Source organism: Pyrus communis, chromosome 5 (assembly GCF_041283825.1).
Source record: "Pyrus communis isolate YQ-2024b chromosome 5, ASM4128382v1, whole genome shotgun sequence".
Classification (NCBI taxonomy): domain Eukaryota; kingdom Viridiplantae; phylum Streptophyta; class Magnoliopsida; order Rosales; family Rosaceae; genus Pyrus; species Pyrus communis.
This window is the reverse complement of record NC_142569.1, coordinates 12,272,796-12,292,354: the sequence shown is the minus strand read 5'-3', so window position 1 is coordinate 12,292,354 and position 19,559 is coordinate 12,272,796. Positions and strand designations below refer to the sequence as shown.

General features: G+C 36.7%; 3 protein-coding genes across 3 annotated transcripts; 1 reads left to right on the top strand and 2 right to left on the bottom strand.

The window, feature by feature from the left end:
- The first annotated feature begins 1,517 nt into the window (after positions 1-1,517).
- On the top strand, positions 1,518-7,148 carry LOC137725213 (putative pectate lyase 8). The gene is made up of 7 exons (XM_068463826.2): positions 1,518-1,785; positions 1,885-1,938; positions 2,498-2,563; positions 4,907-5,549; positions 5,663-5,766; positions 5,935-6,073; positions 6,311-7,148. Exons 1-7 carry the CDS (start codon positions 1,652-1,654, stop codon positions 6,524-6,526), a joined length of 1,356 nt encoding a protein of 451 aa, XP_068319927.2. The 5' UTR covers positions 1,518-1,651; the 3' UTR covers positions 6,527-7,148.
- Positions 7,149-8,373: 1,225 nt separating this feature from the next.
- On the bottom strand, positions 8,374-11,586 carry LOC137726158 (putative kinase-like protein TMKL1). The gene is made up of 2 exons (XM_068465038.2): positions 10,087-11,586; positions 8,374-9,257 (listed from the first exon to the last, which is right to left on the bottom strand). The coding sequence occupies exons 1-2, from the start codon at positions 11,462-11,464 to the stop codon at positions 8,617-8,619; spliced, it is 2,019 nt and encodes a 672-aa protein (XP_068321139.2). The 5' UTR covers positions 11,465-11,586; the 3' UTR covers positions 8,374-8,616.
- Positions 11,587-16,371: 4,785 nt separating this feature from the next.
- LOC137726795 (pentatricopeptide repeat-containing protein At5g48910) lies at positions 16,372-18,506 on the bottom strand. Its single transcript, XM_068465755.2, has one exon. The coding sequence runs from the start codon at positions 18,392-18,394 to the stop codon at positions 16,703-16,705; it is 1,692 nt and encodes a 563-aa protein (XP_068321856.2). The 5' UTR covers positions 18,395-18,506; the 3' UTR covers positions 16,372-16,702.
- Between the last annotated feature and the right edge of the window lie 1,053 nt (positions 18,507-19,559).

Here is a 19,559-nt window from a genome sequence, read left to right as displayed (position 1 = left end):
ACATATGATGATTTTTTTTAAGTATCAACTATTTTTTTATCTTCCTAAGCAATAGACAAAATTTATGGGTTCGTTTGATAATTGTTTGCAGTTTTCAAAGCAAAAAAAATAAAAGCTACTTTCGCAACTTTGTATTTTGTTTTTTAAACCGAAAAACTTGTTTAATTCATTTCCAAAAAAAAAACTGGAAATAAAATAGTAATCAAACAACCCTAATTTATATGTAAATGAAACAATTCATTTCAGTATGCTGACTGCATAGAAACAACTAACAAATGATCCTTCCCTGAGAATGTCAATTAGGAAAAACTCTTTAAATTTCCACAATGTTAATAACAAAAATTGATCTCCAAAACAGTCATGAGCATTTTTTTTTTTTTTTTTTGATATGGGAGTGTGCATATATGATGATTTTTTAAAGCATCAACTATTTTTTACCTTCTAAGTAATAGACAAATATTAAGGGTTGGTTTGGTAATCGTCTGCAGTTTCCAAAAATAACTGAAAATAGAAGTTACTTTTGCGAGTTTTTTATTTTTTGGAAAAAAAATAAAATTATTTAATTCAATTTTTAAAAATAACTAAAAATGAAAACTGAAAACAAATAATAGTAATCAAACAATCCTAATTTATACATAAATGAAACAATTCATATCAGTATGGTGGCTGCATGGAAACAACTAACAAATGATCCTTCCTTGAATTAAACAATTGTTAAGTACGATTGTATTAAAATAAAATAAAACAATTCATATCAGTTTGGTGGAAAATAAAATAATTGTTGAGCACAATTGTATTAAAATAGAAGAGAAAAAACACTAATCGGATTTGAGTACGGAAGATTACCGAAATAACCGGTGACCTAGCAGATCGCGAAACTTCGATTAACCGCAAGTGCCGTACTCATTCGGAATTTTAGAGGACACCCTGTCAGTCGTCAACCTTTTATATATTCCAGCCAGTACATACGCTTACCGGAAAGTCAGTTACTCCCACGTGGCTGCGTGGCTCCAAAATCCAGCGAGTACACGAGACTAAAAGACACCGCGAGTACGTCATATGAACAAGATGGATCAGTTAAAAAAAAAAAAAAAGAAAAATATAATTAAAAAATGGAAATAAATGAGTTGACGTGGGCAGTCGCGGTTGGTGGAGGTGTGAAGATAGAGAAGAGACTTTTAATGTATCCAGGCTAGTAAATCATTTGTCTTTATTCAAATAATGAGATTCTTGTATTAAAAAATTAATAGCATAAAAAATAAAATTTCTTATCACTTATATATTAAGATGTGGTGCACCACTGGGCACAAAAAAAAAATTCTCAACAGACAAAGACCAAAGAGGGTCTGGCACGTGACTGACCGACACCCACCTTTGACAAGTGGCGGACTTTAAAGAGAGAGAATCAGTTAATGACAGTTAAGGGTGGTGGTAAAGGTTGTCAAATGTTGTTGTTTACTTTAGTGATTAACTTAACCAGGGTTTAATTAAGTAAGATTAGAAAAGTGATTAGGCCCGGCCAGTTCACTATATAAACACTGCACTATGACAACTTTTCTTTGACTCCATTTGCCTGCAATTTTTCCTCCTCTTCTTCTTCTTTCGACAACCGATTGAGTGCGATTGTTTATATAAATATAGAGATTAGAGAATGAGAGCTTGCTCTGAAGCAACAATGGCGGTCTCTTTGAACTTGTTTTCGTTACTTTCGACAATGGCGGTTCTTCTAGCTCTGCTTGCAAGCACAAATGCCTCTGCAGAGAGTGGCAAGAATGTTAATTCAAGGTATATGCAGTTCCCCTTTATTTATTTGTAGCTGCATTTCAAGTGGAGTCTATATATGAGTTATGAGTGCTCATTGGATTAGGGTTTTTGTTGTGGTAGGTTTATGGGACCAAAGGAGTCAATCAGCTCCAAGAACTCGTCAATAGCAGAAAGGTCAGTTTTTCAGTAGTCGTTGCTATTGCTATCTTTTTCAACTTCTCGGTTTTAAGAGCGTTCAACTGGGGATGTATCCTCCTCTCTAAGCTTCTCAGATTTTCGATACTACAATTTTTAAACAAACTAATAACGTAATGTGAAAGATAGAGAGACGTAGATTTATTTTCAATGACAACTCAATATTTCCCCAGCTGGTTTTAGATCTTCTGATCTGGTCGTCGAATTGGCTAAGAGCGCAAATTATAAATGTTTTTTTTTTTTCACGTACGAAAAAGTACCCTTTTCATATCATGTACAGTTATCCAATAGCAATATGAATGCTTGGAGTAATTAAATTAAATCATAATTAATCATATCATTTCTGCAATAACTCACTTCTCTCTCCACGCTTATCGGGCGGTGTGTGTCTCTTTGGGCTTATTTAATTAGGTGGTTAACGTTAATAACTTTTAGTAACTCTTTCTTAATTAAAAACAGAGTACCAAACTTTTATAAATAAAAAAATTGTTTTGATTTTTTGTTTTTGCAAAATTGGCGATGTTTTGTTAATTTGCAGGTCTGAAGAAGCTTTGAATGAGCACGCGGTAGATAATCCAGATGAAATTGCCTCTATGGTTGACATGTAAGTCTATCATTTCTCTCTTTTATGATTTGCATTTACCCTAAATATATTTAAAATTATCATGGAATCATATAAAAGAAGTGTCACATGGCATTATGCATCTTTGCATCAATTAACTCACTTTATCATTACATGTCCTTTCCACATGCTTAAATCTCCGACTAAAATTACACGAAATGTAAGTTTTTATGTATTTTCTTGTCTTCACGTACATGTCATATAATATGCAAAAAGAGAGATATATACGAAAGAAGAGAGACGGTTACAGAGAAATACATTCGGGTTCATACAAGTCTCTCTTTTGTTGTCTTCCTATATGTAGGTTCAATCCAGTTAAATACCATTTCAAATTTTACCTCCAAAAACTCCATGAAAAAAACAGTCAACAGTTCAGACTTCAGAGCAAAGATAACCCTGCTGGGTTAGATTTGGTACTCCTATTGTTCGAGAAAGAAAATCCCAAGGACCACTTTTTTGTAAATTTAACCTAAAACACATGTCATGGTAAAAAAATAATTGACTGAGAATCCAAAACTATATCCTTTTTTTGGCACATACATTGTAATGTTGCTTCTTTCTCTTGTAGTACAAATTCCCTGCCATCTTATATTCCAAAGACCCATTTTCCTCCGTCTTTAATGATTTAAATAATCAAATCCTTTATATTATATTAATAGCATATTATTATCTTAATCATTAATTAAATAGGAATTTGTGTTTAAACATTTTGTATTTCTGGGGAATCAACCACCCAGTTGTTGGCATGTTCTTGCAGCAGCAACCTCTCTTTCTTTTTCCTCACATGCCCATGTCGCCAGATCCGCTCCTCACGTTTTGCATTATTATTTTCTTGTCTTTTTTTTCTTTCTCCTTCCCCTTATCCAAATCTCATTCTATCTCCATCAGCTTTATGTGCCAATGCATATTTTTGTGCACCTTAGGGTTGTTTTTCCACCTCACTAAATTCTAAAGCCTCCTCTTCACGTGGAAAGATTGTTAGCGTGATAGTGAAACACTAGCACGTGGTATAATCAGCTCATGTATTGTACAGATGGATGCTGGTGTAGAGTTTATTGTTTGATATCAATAGACAATCACTCATATATATTATATATTGCATGCAAACAGATTATATCACGTAACAATGTTACAGTACCACACAATAACTTATCTAAAAAGTTAGTTAATTGCAACTGGCCCTCTTGCATGATGCCGTGGGTTTGAACCCCGTTAGTGGAAAATCTAATTTCTAACTTAATGACAATATTGCTCAACTAAAAAATAAAATAAAATAAAATAAATAAAGTTAGTTAATTATTGTACTTTACTAGGAGTAAAGAGTTGATCCCTCTCAGTTTAACTTTCGACACTTCTTCTAGGAGTTTACAAAGCTACGTAGTATACTCATTTGGACTACGAAAAACTAAATTCAAAATGATAAAATTGCTACCCGTACTTATTTCAAGACAAATATCAATCACTACATACCACACTTCAGTTATATATCATATAAAACCATATCCTGTTTGCACTCAAACTCTCTTAGTTGCCTTTCCAACACCAATCATGGGAACCAAATTTGCAATAATTAGCACTTTAGAATCCAATGCTTTTTATGTGATGAATACAATGCACTCAAGAGTAAAAAACTTTCATCATTCACCCCATCATCATATGAACAATCTGTCTCATCCATATCAAGACACAGTCAGTAATTACATTATTTTCCCCAAATATTATGTTTCTAACACTCATTTAACTGTTTAATTCACTTAGAAATGATCATAATTCCCCATTTCAGTGGGGTCTATTCTGCTTCAATTTTGCTCCCCATCCCCAGCCTGGCAAGATATCGCAGATCTGGTTTTGTACCAGAAAACCTTTTTTCTCATCAGAATTTTGTTTCTTTTTTTAGCCGATCCAGCACCAGCAACTAACCCTACTGACAGAAACTACGTTGTTCAATAGGTCCGCCATGACCTCATTCAATGCTCCCATGCAGTTTTTATAAAACCCTAATTCTCCACCGACACAACAATATGAACAAATTAAAAATATTGTGCAACTTACCATTTATTACTCTGTGTCACTAAATTTAGGAAAAAAAGAAAAAATAAAAAAAAAGAAACCCAATTTCCGTATGGACCGTACCCTTCTTATCCCTAATGTTTATTATTATTATCAAAATATTTTATGTCCCTACCATTTTATTCGCATGGCCCTTTGGCCCCTTTAACATTATTTATGCATGTGACATTACATTATTTGCTTCACATGCTTATTTATTCATTTATTTAAATTAACAATGTGATGATTTATTTGTTTATTTGTAATTATTTTCAGGAGCATTCGTAATAGCACAGAGAGAAGAAATTTGGGATTCTTTTCGTGTGCGACGGGGAATCCAATTGATGATTGTTGGAGGTGTGACCCACATTGGCAGCTCCACCGCAAGCGCTTAGCCAACTGCGGCATAGGGTTCGGGCGCAACGCCGTGGGCGGACGCGACGGAAAATACTATGTCGTGAACAACCCCGGCAACGACGATCCCATCAACCCTAGATCCGGAACACTCCGCCACGCTGTCATTCAGGATAGGCCGTTGTGGATTGTGTTCAAGCGTGACATGGTGATCACACTAAAGCAAGAGCTAATTATGAACAGCTTCAAGACAATTGATGCACGTGGAGTCAATGTGCACATTGCATATGGGGCATGCATTACGATTCAATATGTTACTAACGTCATCATCCATGGGCTGCATATCCATGACTGCAAACCCACCGGAAATGCCATGGTCCGGAGCTCGCCGAGCCATTACGGTTGGAGAACGATGGCGGACGGCGACGCGATTTCCATTTTTGGATCCAGCCACATTTGGATCGACCATAATTCTCTTTCCAAATGTGCTGATGGGCTCGTTGATGCTATCATGGGCTCTACTGCACTTACCATTTCCAACAACTATTTCACCCACCATAATGAGGTACGTAACTAGGTTTGTCTGGATTGCTTTCGTAAGAAACATTTACTCATAAGCACTTTTATCAGAAGCACAACAAGAGATTAACAAAAAAATTATGTTGGTAATTGGAAAAGGTTATGCTACTGGGCCACAGTGACTCTTATGTAAGGGACAAGCTTATGCAAGTGACAATTGCCTACAATCATTTTGGTGAGGGACTTATTCAGAGGATGCCGAGGTAACATTTTTTTAAGTGATTATTACCTTGCGGGTTGTAAGTCACCGGTCGATCGGCTGCATTCTGCCCGTCTACCAGCTGATCACATTCCGCAACTATCCTGCAATTGAGAAAACTGTCACATGTTCTGAGTTTATTAATTGGTCCCCAATTGAATTAAATTTGCAGGTGTAGGCACGGGTATTTCCATGTGGTGAACAATGACTACACACATTGGGAGATGTACGCCATTGGTGGAAGTGCCGAACCCACAATTAACAGCCAGGGCAACAGATATCTGGCCCCTAACAATGCTTTTGCTAAGGAGGTATAAACTTGAAAAATAATAATAATAATAATAAAATAAAAAGCTAATTTTGATAAAGGAGTTAAAATGCACAAATAAAATCGGTTATAAATTGTAAGTAAATGAATTAGGGAACGGTAATAGCCAATAAGCTGTATATATATCGAAATTTAATGCCCCGTTATTGTCTGCCTCTAATTAAGATGGCGAGGTTGGAATTTGAAAAACATTGTAAATTTTTTAATTGATAATTTGCAGGTGACACATAGAGTTGACCCAAATGATTGGAAGCACTGGAACTGGAGATCAGAAGGAGACCTGCTGCTGAATGGAGCCTATTTCATTGCATCAGGAACTGGTTCCGGAGCAAGCTATGCCAGGGCCTCTAGCTTGGGGGCCAAGTCATCTTCCCTGGTTGGCTCCATCACGGCCAGCGCCGGCGTCCTCAACTGCCAGAGGGGTTTCCAATGTTAATTATATTTCAATCCCATAAAAAAAATTAAAAAAAATAAAATAAATAAAAAAAAGAAGAGAAACAAGAACAGAAGGAAGAAAGAAATTATTACCCATTCTTTCTTTCCTTTGATTATTGGTGAGTTTGCAGCACTTATATTTACAACCCTTTCCCACTATTTGCCCCAATCAAATATTTGAGATGAAAGCCCCGGCGAACTTCGGCCAGTTACTGGACCAGGCGAGGGCGCCGCTCCACGTCCAGAATACTGGACGTGATCTCTCCCAAAAAGTGTACATTTTTTCTAGTCACATTTCTACCTGTTGCATTTTTGTTTGTTTGTAATTGTATTTTCTTTGGTCCATATAATATTGTAATTGCACTTTAGGCAATGAAATATTCGATGACAAGGCCACATTGTCTTACATGTGACCTAAAAAACATGAGCACATTTTATCCAACTAAGCTTGTTTAAGATTTTGCATGTACAAGCTATGCAGTTGTCACCCTCTTTGTTCTTGCAATATGGTTAGGCAAGGAAACAAAGAAACCAAATAGGCTAATGTTCCCAGATAGCGCTATTACGGTAACAAATAGTCTCATGGCATCCGTAAGAAATGACTTCGTCATTCTTGTTTTCTCCTTCCATGTGTCTTCAATTGTTTCGGCTCCTTAATTCTCCATCACTTCTGTTTTCTCTCCATACCGTTCTTCTTTTGTTTCAGCTCCCTAATTCTCCTTTAATTATTTATTCGAACATCGAAAAATAAAGAGTATAATCACAGCACATCAATACATTGTTGGTATTATCATTCCCTTATATCAATACATTGTTGGTATTATCACAGCACATCAATTGCAAAGTATAATTTATATAGCATAAGTACCATATGTTGCGGGCACAACATGCAGGAAGTTCTCTTGAGAACCTTGCTGCAATAATAGTGGTATTTAAGAGTTTTTCCCAAAAAATGAAGCCCATTATTCTCATGAGCTAAATTGATAATAAAACAAAAAAAAATTATAAATAAATAAGAATTTAGACATTCTTAATTATTACAAAGATGATTAAGTGATGATGATGCTTACCATCCTATTTATGAGAATATTTTTGCTCACCATCCTATTTATCATTATTGGATGAGTTTAAATTTCGAGATCTGTGTAGTGAATAGATACAAGAGGAAATTGTAGTAATGGTCCCTCAATTTTAACCCACTTCTAGTAATGATCTCTCAACTTTAACTCAATTAGAGAAATGGTCCCTCAACTTTAACTTAATTGTAGCTGTGGTCCTTCCAACATGACTCATTTTGACGGAATTCTAACGGAATTGACAAAAAAAACTATAGCTGCATATTTTGATGAGTTAAGTGATCAATGGTCATGAAGTTTTAGTTGAAGAACCATTGATAATAAATAGAGTGGTGAGCATTACTACCATCACTTGAGAGTGATGAGCAAAACTGCACCCTTGTTTTATAGTGAAACATTGAGTGCATTTTTGCTCACCACCTTCAATTACTGGTAATGCTCAACACCATATTTATTACCAGTGGGTGAGTTTAAATTCTGTAATTTGTCTATCTAATACATAGATCTCGAAATTTAAACTCATCCAACGGTGATAAATAAGATAGTGAGCAAAAATATTTCCTAAAACATTTGATTTTTCTGCATTGAAATTTGCAGTGCGCGCGCGCGCACACACACATATATACATATATATGTATGTATGTATGTATGTATGTAACACACACATATATATACATATATATATATGTATGTATGTATGTATGTATGTATGGGATTTTGGGTACACATTCGAGCACACTTGCTTGAAAAGGAAGACTAAAAGAGAAGCATGTCATCACAAAACACAGACCATGAATTGATTTTTCATCCTAAAAATATAAGCACCAAATGAAGAAATCCTATCACCATGAAGTCCTACAATTCTCTACTGAATCAGAGATGCACAACATTTTCAACTGCGAAGACGCTTAGGCTAATAAATAAAAGAGCAAGCGTTAGTGCGAGCGAGCGAACGAAAGAAGCCTTCAATTTAATGTAAGTCATAATTTTGAACATTTTTGAAGAAATGGCAGCTTCAAAATGGGGTACCAATCTCACTCCTCGTCTCTGTGGGGCTGTACAAAGTAGACCTATTCCTTGGCCTGTTCTCCTCCAACTGCTTCACAACTTCATCCATGGAGGGCCTAACCGATGCAACCGGTGCACAGCAACCCATTGCGAGCTTCAGAGCCTGAACCAGACCTTCTTCCATGGGACTCCTCACCCCCTTCAGTACCTCCACATCGAAAACCTCCAGTGTCGTCTCCTCCAAGACTGCAACTTTCACCATCGAAGGCAAATCCACAAATTCTCCACTCCTCCCAGTTTTACCAGGCTTCTTGCCTATCAAAATTTCCAACAGAAGAATTCCAAATGCATAAACATCTGTCCTTGAACTACATTTCTTCATCTTTTGAAGCTCTGATGCCTTGTAACCGTCATTCTTTGCAACTGCCACCATTTCATCAGCTACTGTAGGGATCATTAGCTTGTCAAGCCCAAATTCTGTGAGCCTAGCTACAGAAAACTCATCCACTAGCACATTCTTAGATTTTACTGTCCCATGAGTGATAGGTGTTTCAAGACCGGTATGAAGATACGCTAGTCCTCGAGCTATTCCCAGTGCAATCTTGTGTCGCCGAGCCCAGTTCAGCACAGGTTTTCCTGCTCTGGTTTCTGCATCCAGCAAAAACAGATGAGAAACAGTTAACAATTCTGCAGTGAGTGTCGACAAGTTAACAAGTAGGTAGCAAATAATATGTGAACCCTTTGAACACGTATGCACTTTCTTCAACAAGCCTTCAGAACAAAAACAGATGAAAAACAGTTAAACAATTCTGCAGTGAGTGTCGATAAGTTAACAAGTAGGTAGCAAATAATATGTGAACCCTTTGAACACGTACGCATTTTCTTCAACAAGCTTTCAGAACTCTATTGGTCATTGGTTGTAGAAGATATGTTGATTCCAATTTGAGAAACATAGGGTTAGGAAAAAGAGATTTTGAGGTTGCTCAACGTGAGCCAGCCTAAACATAATCTGTTGTTTCCAAATCTTCCAAAGGGCTTTTATGAATTATCAAAACGACCCCTACGAAAGAGTTGAGTGCAAGATCCCTGTTATTAAGTTTCCACTCTTTCATATCCATATAAATTGTAGAAAGTAATCGTATGCTGGACTGGAAAACAATCCATCTCCTGTGACATTTAATGCCAGTGAATCCCATCAGGTATCAAAGTCCTCCCAAGCCTAGGGCAGTGAACCGTTAAACTCTCGTTTGATCGTGTTTTCCGATGTTACAATTAGCTATTACTAGAAACTGATATCTAGGACGATAATCGAATATTGATGGTTTGAAATGTTTCAACAATCACAAGAGGCCAAGGACATAAAATGTATCAACTACAAAACAAAGTACTGAAGTATTTCAAAGCTAATTACTTAATAGACAAACATAAACTATTCAATATCACGGAACAACTGCATAAGCACGAAATAAATGCATACCATGTAAAAGATCATGAAGGCTTCTGTGAGGAAGATGGTCATATATCAGAAGCTTCTCCCCTCTCTTCCCCTGGTAGAAAGCTCTCAGCGGAATCAAATTCTCATGCCGAATCCTCCCCAATTGTTTCACCACAGGAAGACAAGAGCTCCCATCCTTGCAACTACCTTCCCTCAACAACCTCAAAGTAATGGTCACTCCATCTGAAAGCTTTGCCTTATAAAGAGTCCCATAGCTCGTCTTCTCCAAAACTTGTCCTGTGGCATTCAACACATCCTCCAACGTCAAATGCTCGCCGCCCTGAAACAAAATAAGCCTCCCTTGATCACCACCCCCACCACCGCCACTTTCCTCATCTTCTTCTTCCTCCAACTCATCTTCACTCTCTTCCCTGCTGTTTTTCTTCTTGTTTTGCACATATCCAATACACAATGAAGCCAAAACCACAGTTGCAGTCATCAAACTGATAACGATGCCGGCAATTGCCCCGGGACTCAACCCAGAGCTTCCACTGCAACTTTTCAAAGGTGCCCCACAAAGTCCAGGGTTGTTACCCTCAAAGGCCTCCACACCAAACTTTGATCCACCAAAAACAGGCAACACCCCACTAAAATTATTATGTGAAAGGTTCAATTTTTCGAGGTTTAACTGCGCTAAACCCTCAGGAATCGGACCCCAAAACATGTTACTCCCAAGATCAAGCTCTTTAAGCCCACCAAACTGGGTTACAAATTCTGGGAAATTCCCAGAAAACTTGTTTCCACCAAAATCAAGAAACTGAAAATTCTTGCAGCTGGAGTTTCGCAATGCAGGTTCAGGAACCGACCCGGACAGCGAATTTGCATGAACCCGAAGGGAAATCAGATTGTCACACAAGTTCCAAATCGAGGGTGGTAAAACCCCATTCAACAAATTTCCTCCCAAATCAATGTCAGAGAGGGAAGAGCTGTACCCAAGCTCCAATGGGACGGTCCCACTGAGGAAATTGATGTTAAGGTACAAACTTTGGAGCATTGAGAACTCCCCCAGCTCTCTGGGGAGCGAACCAGAGAGATTGGCAGATGGGAGCTGAAGGGAGAAAAGGTGGAGAGATGGGTCTCTGGAGAGAGACAAATTGGTCCATTGGGGGGAGGTTAGGTCAGTGCAGAGCAAAATAGAGCCGTTGGAGAAAACCCATTTGAGTCCCCTCCATTGGCAGAGAGGCACAGAGGAGTTCCAGGAAGATAAGAGCAAGTTCTGAGAGTTACCTTGCAGTGAAGCTTTGATTTTTCCCAGGAGAAGCTCGACATCTGCAGAAACAGACTCAGTGGGGGTGCTGTTTAAGGGTAGGAGGAAGCAGAGGAGGAAAATGTAGAGAGAGAAACGTTTCGAAACCTCCATGGAAGAAGCAGAGGGTTTAGAGAGAGAGAGGAAAGAGGAAACGTGGTGTTGTAGGTGGTGGGCAATTCAAAGAAGCTCTGTTTTTGTGGAAAAGCTGACAACAGTGTTGACTATGAGTGATCTCCTAGTCTATTATGGGTAGGGGCCTTTGATTTGATATCACATCCGTACTATGTTAATTATCCACCGTTGGATTGGTGCATAAAGTTTCAATTTTTAGCGGGTTAATTTTGTGATTGGGCCCCAATACTTTTGAGGTTTTTGTCACTTTGATCCTTCATATTTTTTTGTTCTCAAATTGGTCCTAGACTTTTGTATGTGTGTGCTTTCTTTGACAACGGACATGGTATAACATTTATAACAAAATAATAGTGTTTCTTAACTGTTTGATTTGTTACAATATCATAGAATCCTCTTGCATTATTTTCCATAATGAATACTTCACCTTCACTAAGATTTGCCTATCTATTACGGTGTGTTTAATATAAAGACAAAAATGTTACTTTCGTTATAAAAAGTTAGATAATAAGATTTGATCATTCTTGAGGTGCAATTAATCTCCAATGCAAAGACTCAAATTCTAGACCAAGTGGATTTATATATTTTGATCTTCTTTAATGCAAAGAGTTTTAAGATTTAAGCCTTTGTATTGGAGGAGAAAACATTGAACTCAAAACCCATATTTGAGTTTTAACAATTTGGTTATGTGCATTGGAGATGACTAGACTCAAATATCTTTTTTTTTAATCACTATTTTTCTGATTATCGTGGGCTCCACATTGGACTCAATTCTCAAATTGAAATTCATATTTGTGTCTTGACTTCGTTGGAGACTTATATATGAGTTTTAAATCTCCGGTGCATTGGAGAACCTTAGATTCACATATAAGATTTGAGTCCAAAATTATCAGTGCAATGGAGATGTTCTTGAAAAATCCATTTACTTTGACAAAATGTCCTCTAGCTACTTACATGTGACTAGTTATGTCTGTGTGTAGTAATACAACAGATCAAACTAAACCAAACCAAAACAATGGATTTGGTTCTTAGTTTTTTTATTAATGGGTGTTAAAACACTAATATATACACAACTCTTTTACATGTGTCTAAATTTAATGCTACATTGATTTGTTGTTGATCCAAACATTGGTTCTTGTTGATATATTCGGCCGTGGTTGGTTTCAACCAAAAAACCAACTTTTTTTTTTTTTGAAGGTAATAAGAATTTATTAACAAACTATCAGCGACATACATGGTACATGGGCCATGCATCTTGAACGTAACCAAGAGGTCACACATGCCAAAACAACTCTACACAAATTCACAATTACAAACTCATCATAAAACACTACAATCCCCCAACCACCACTAAGAGTCATATCTAACCAACAAAAAAGATAACAACATTGCGAGTTGTAGAACCACTGTAACAGATAGCATCACAAGGAAAATGTTGCACCACCTCTGATGGTCTTGCAATTGTTAGCAAAGAAGCACTACAACAAATGTCGACTTTCCTCCTCATAGTCCTTTGCCATGCACAAAAACCAAAACAAAAACAAAAACCAACCTTTGCTTTGAACAATAGCCGCTGCTTAAAGATCCGAATTTGATCCGTAAGTCATAGCCATCACTCTTCTCAACATAGTGAGAGAGCAACTACAATCACGAAAACACTTTTCGCCACATGAAAAGAGTGACCACAACCAGAAAAGAAACACAAAAGAAACAAAAAAAAAAAAGAATTAGAAGAAAGAGATCAAGAGAGATTGTCGCCGAACCTAAGGCCAACCACCATGGTTGGCAACTAAGGGATTTTTCGTTTAGATTTTTCCTTTAGGTAGCGGCCAAAGTTTTGATTACAAAATTCATAAAAGCCCAACTAAACTTAGTATTGTCTACCGTTAGGCAAGTCAAAATATTTTTATTAAAGTTATAACCACATTCTTTTTATCTCTTTGTACATTCATGTTTAATCAAGTTCGTTATTTCTTATGTTACTATATTGTTCTCATTTAACACAATTTAGAAGTTAATAAGTAAATAAAAAATAAACAAAATGAAAGGCCAAAGTGAAACTGACACTAAAGTTCAAGGACCAAAATTAACTAACTTTTACCAGAAACTCATTCAGTCTGATTGTAGCACGACAAACAGAACACTCCTCGGTCCTCACTCTGTTCAATAAATTATTGGGGTTTGCTTTTTGATATTTAATTTTTGTTCTGCGCGGTGCACGCCCACCTTTGGAATTGGATTTATTTTTTATTTTTATTAATTTAAACTCATTGGGTTGCACCAACGGTTGCTTTTCAAGGCACAGGTAGGTGCAGGTGTACTGAAGTTACTGTGGCCCTTAACCTAGAGACGTACACGTGTCTATGTATTTGAGTGTCGGTTTTGATGGTGTTCCACACGCCGCATCCTGTGGGTCCGCATGCTTGTGGTTGACAGGTTGTGAGTCAGATTTCACAAAGCAAAAGTTTATGAGTGGAAGATAAAAGCATGGAGTTGGATAAAGAGGGTGTTAAAGGTGATGCTCGCATGTGGTGAGTTCCACCATTCCATCATGTGGGTCGCAATTTAGTATTGATTTTTTACATGTATGGAGTCATTCGTATTTGTAGATCAGGTCAAATGGTTAAGACTATAAATGAGCTAAATTTGAACTTCCCGTATATTAGAATAGTTTAGTTTAGCTGTTAGAACTTGTCAAAAACAAAAGAGAAGTGACTCTGCAAACCAATATTCATTTATGGTCGTTAAGTTTTTATATTTTCTTAAATAAATTAAAAGACGAAAATAAACATGTGTGTGTAAAATGAGAAAAATGGTGTGTGAGAACTATTTCTCATAGAAAAAACATGTCATAATTTGATATCCTTGAAGAATTTTTCCCAATTTAACGAGTGATTTTTTTTTTTGCAAGTTAGATTACGATTTACAAGTAGAGAGAAATGGTTTTTTTTTTTTTTTCTCTCCGGAGCCAAATAGGCCTTTTAGAATATATAGTTGAATATACTAGGTTGAAGGTTTCATTTGATAAAAAATCATATACATGAGGAATGTTAGCTATTTTTTTATTTACCTTCTCATTTGAGGCTTTTTCGTTCATCTTTGATATATGGAATACACTTATATATAAAACTAGAAAGTTAATGTTCTGAAAGGGTGCATTTTTGCTTACATTCTCAAGTAGTAGTACTGCTTACCACCTTACTTGTTATTATTGAATGAGTTTAAATTTTAAAATTTGTGATTATTCATTACACAAATATCAAAATTTAAACTTAAAAAACGATAATAAATACGGTGGTGAGTATCATGATCACTTGAGAGTGGTGAGTAAAGATATTCCCATTCTTTATTAGACATGAAGTGGAAGTTAATTTCATACATCTAGTGACGCTCTAGAAATCATGCAACCAACTCCACTTACTGTGATAAAATTTTGTTGTTAGTGATGTTGCTGTTGTTATTAGACATGAAGTGGAAATTAATTTCAAGAAATAATGTTCAAATTAATGACTAGGGAATAAAGATTTCATGGGATTGATTTCTGTTCATACTCCCGCGTCACGCCAGTCAATCTGAAATTGATCGTTCCCTTAATTGCATGTTTTTCATCATCAATCCCTCCTCTAATTGGACGAATCTCTCTTTTTGTTTTAAGATAATTAATCAAGTTTACCGACAGCTGTTTGTTAAGCATGGTGGTGACACACTGATTGCTTCTTTTGGTTTTCCTCTTTAAGTTTGAAGTAACTTATAATTTTGGTCACGAGGTTTTAATATTTTTTTTTTTTTATAGGTTTAAATGTTAAAATGGTCTTTGTGTTTTATTTTATCGGCCAACTCAGTTAATGTGATTTAAATTTGGTCAAATTGGTCTATGTGTTTATATCTGTTAGCCAAATTCAAGACAATACATTAAAAGACCGTTAAAATTGACATGTGTCAGGCACGTGAGAGGACAAAAACGTAAATTTATGTAACCCACTAACAAATACAATGTATTTGTATAGAAATTGACACTTCGTTCAATTCACTTCAATATTATGCGATTTAGGACATGTCAATTTCAAGTGTCTTTTAACAGATTGTCTTGATTTGGTTAATGAATGTAAACACAAGGGACCAATTTAGCCAAATTGAAAACACAATGACTAAATTGGTCGATATAGTAAAACGCTAGGACCATTTTGACATTTAAGCCTTTTTTATATTATGCACTGAAGTTAGTTTACACCTTCTATCTATTTGAATGTTTAAAACTCCATTAAATTGATAATTTTTTTTTTTTTTTTTGTCAACATGATGCAAATGCATCTTACACGTTTATTCATATAAGAATTACACACTCATTATGTCATCAATTTAATAAAAGATTAAACAATCAATCCTACCAAAAATATAAATTAATACAATTTTAATACATGGCGTAAAACGAGAAAAATTGAAACTTCATGGCTTTTTTAAAAAGCCCCCCAAACCTCAAGGATGCAAAATGTAATTAGCCTCCGCAAAGTACATAAATCATGCATTCCTCCAATTTAAATTTTAAATGTTGACTATTCATAAGTGAATCCAGATGATCACTTTCTTGTTTCTCCCAATTTGAATTGCTTAATCATTCTGTTTAATAACTTTGGCTTTTGGCTGGAAGTCAAAGTGCTTATGAAAAAACCCCTTTCGGTCAATGGCTGCATGCGATGCTACTTGCCTCAAGATTTTGGGTTTGTTACTTTCATGTTCATATGTCTAGCTCTTGAAGCAAAAAGTGTTAAAGTTAAAGCAGCAGGAAAATTATCACGCACTCTTCCTCTTCCTCCGTTTAATTTTTTTTTTTTGTTGAAAATGAGTGCATGATAACTATTTTGAAGTGCAAATAGCAGCTCCTGTTCCAGACGCACGTAGACTTCTTAAACTATGTCAAACATAACAATATTGTACATTCATCACATAACGCAATGGTTAACTTGGAGAAGAATCTGAATACAATTGAATTGATAATGTAGGCATTTACCAGTAATCCTTGCAAGAGCATAAACCATTTTCGAAGTGGTGGAAGCGCTTGCGATCCCTGACAACAATCTTGCGTTTATAAATTTTCGAGATCAACTTTATCGAAGAGTGACAATCTTCACATATGCGTAGGTTCTTAACAATTCGAAGCGTGGTTTGAGCGGCTGTACTGATTAAGCCAAAGGCAGTTGCAATCTTTTCGCTGTGACAACGTCAAGCACTTTGTTTTTCTTCTTCATCCATGTTGAGCAACACTTGTGTGGTGTTAGGCCTATGGCCTTCCAAGCTCAGTTTTTCGGAAATTTCCTCCAACATTGAATGGATTTCTCCGGCTCTAGGATGAGAGTCGTCTTCCACCACAAACTCTTGAATTGCTCCATCAAGCTCAATCGAACTACCTCCCGGGTCTTTCCTAATGTCCATATCTTTCATCCGCAATCTCACCTTTGCTACTTCCTCCCAATTTCCCAAAGAGGCATACATGTTCGAGAGAGCAATGTAGGATCCACTATCACGAGGAGCCAAGTCCATTAAAATCTCTGCCACACGTTTACCCATATCGATGTTCCCTTGCATCTTGCAAGCACCGAGTAGCGCCTTCCATGTAACATCATCTGGCTGAATTGGCATGTTCAGTATAAGCTCTTCAGCTTCTTCTAACAATCCTGCACGACCTAATAAATCAACCATACATCCATAATGCTCGATTCTAGGTTCTAAGCCGACTACATTAACCATATGGTTGAAGAATGATCTCCCCTTCTCCACCAAACCGGCATGGCTACAAGCACTCAAGATACCAATGTATGTTACATCACTAGGCAGCACACCAGCTTGTTCCATCTTCGAAAAATAATCTAGTGCATCCTCAACACGACCGTGCATAGCAAGTCCGCTAATTATGGCATTCCAAGTTATCACATTCCTTTTAGGCAGTTGCTCAAAAACTAGAAGTGCCTTCTCAATGCTCCCACACTTACAGTACATATCCACCAAAGCAGAACCAAGCACATCATCAATCCCGATTCCATTCTTGTTGGCATACAAATGTATCCACTTCCCTAGTTCAAGTGCACCAAGCCGTGATATCGCCGGCAAGACACTAACCAAAGTCACATAATTTGGACACACATTCCCAATCTGCATATCCCGGAACATTTCCACAGCCTCCTTTAAAAACCCGTTTTGCGCGTACCCGGATATCATCGCATTCCAGGACACCACGCTTCTGTGAGGCATTTTATCGAACAGCTCCCTTGCAGCTCTAAAATCCCCAACTCTAACGTACCCATCAACAATCACATTCCACAAAACCACATTGCCCTCTTGCTTCCTTCCATTCAAAACACCAAAATCCCCAACACTCCTAGAAAACAACAAATTTGCATCCTCCATAACCTCACACATTACATACATCCTCACCAGATTGCTCACAACAAACCCATCACATTCCAATCCAAACTTCACAGCCATGCCATGAACACACTTACCCACCTCAAGATTCCCCATTTTTGCACAGGCTTTCAGCACTGAAGGGAAGGTGAACTTATTGGGTCCCACAGAACCATCAGCAACCATTTGAGAAAAGAAGAAGAGGGCATCGAGCGAGTGGTCGTTAACAGAGCTCTCTGCGAGAGCTCTGATGATTGTGTTCCAGGAAAAGTTATTGGGTTTCTCCATCTGGGTGAAAACGGAACGGGCGCATTGGATACTGCGGTGGGTCGAGAGGGCGTAGAAGCGGAGGATTTCTGCGGCGGCGAGGGGGTCGTGGATTTGACGGGTTTTGATAAAGTGGGCGTGGACTTGGTGCAGGTCTCTGATGGTTTTGCATGATGTGATTTGTGGGAAGAGAAAAGATGGGTGAGAGGACGGTGGAGTTGTGGGGTTGCAGACGGTGGAGGTCATGGCGTAGCTGGGAATGTCTGGTGAAGGAGAAAGAGATTGAGCTCTCAGCTCTGTGGGATTTGGATAATACAGTACTAGGACTTGATAGTATTTTAATGAACTTTAAAATCTAAGTGTAGTTAATTAGATTTTAAAAGATTTTGAAATTATGTTGTAATCAAATTAGGATTTGAAAGAATACATCCAAATCCATGGGTAGTCAATTAGGATTTTAAAAAATGAAAACTAATGAAAATGACTTGAAAACTTTGAATTTTAAAGATAAGAACAAAATAAAGAGTAAAATGAATAGTATTAGAATTGATTTTTTAGTATAAAAATGAGATTTTTCGTTAAGATGTATAGTATCGGAAACTTTTCGTTAAAATTCATTTTTTAAAAGTCCACAAAAATCCAAGTATAGTGAAAATATCAAAAATTTGCTAGGATTTTAATGAATTAGGGATTTTGATGGATTTGAGAGTGGGTGATATAAATACCAAACACCTTAAACAATCTAACATCCACCATTCCACCTCTAGGATTTCTTTTCTTCTCTTTGGAGAAGAAGACAAACCATCTCTCAAAAGAAGAAGAAGACAAACCATCTCTCAAGATAAGAAGACGACATACAAAGTTCCTTTATTTCTTAAAAATATATCCACCAAATCCAAAATCTCACCCCAAATTCAGCCCCCACAAAATATCCATTCCCTATTCTGCTATGTGTATATTATACTTCTCTACCCTTTTTATCGCTATTTGTTTAGTTGTTTGTTTTAACTCTGTTTGGTAGCCTAGAAAATGTCGGAAACTGTGGGAAAATGGACGTGTTGTAGGGATTGGAGTATGGGATGTTGGGGTTTTGAGTAACTTGGGTGCTGAAGTGAAAAATGGTGAATTGGGTTGCGAGTTTTTCAGTTTTGGAAGCTACAACAACAAAGAGATGAGCTTTAGGATTCAATAGTATTTTTATCTTGTACTTGGAGTTGTTAGCTACTGGAGCAAAGATTTATTAATTTTGTATGCTTGGGTTGGGTTCGATTAGTTGGAATTAGCTTGATCTAGATGTCATCTGAAACCATCAATGATTTATGTTTTGGTTTGTTAAAAATTTCATAAAAAAACTATAATTCAAATGAGAAAAGTAAAAATATATTGTATTGATTTGTATTTTGATATCATA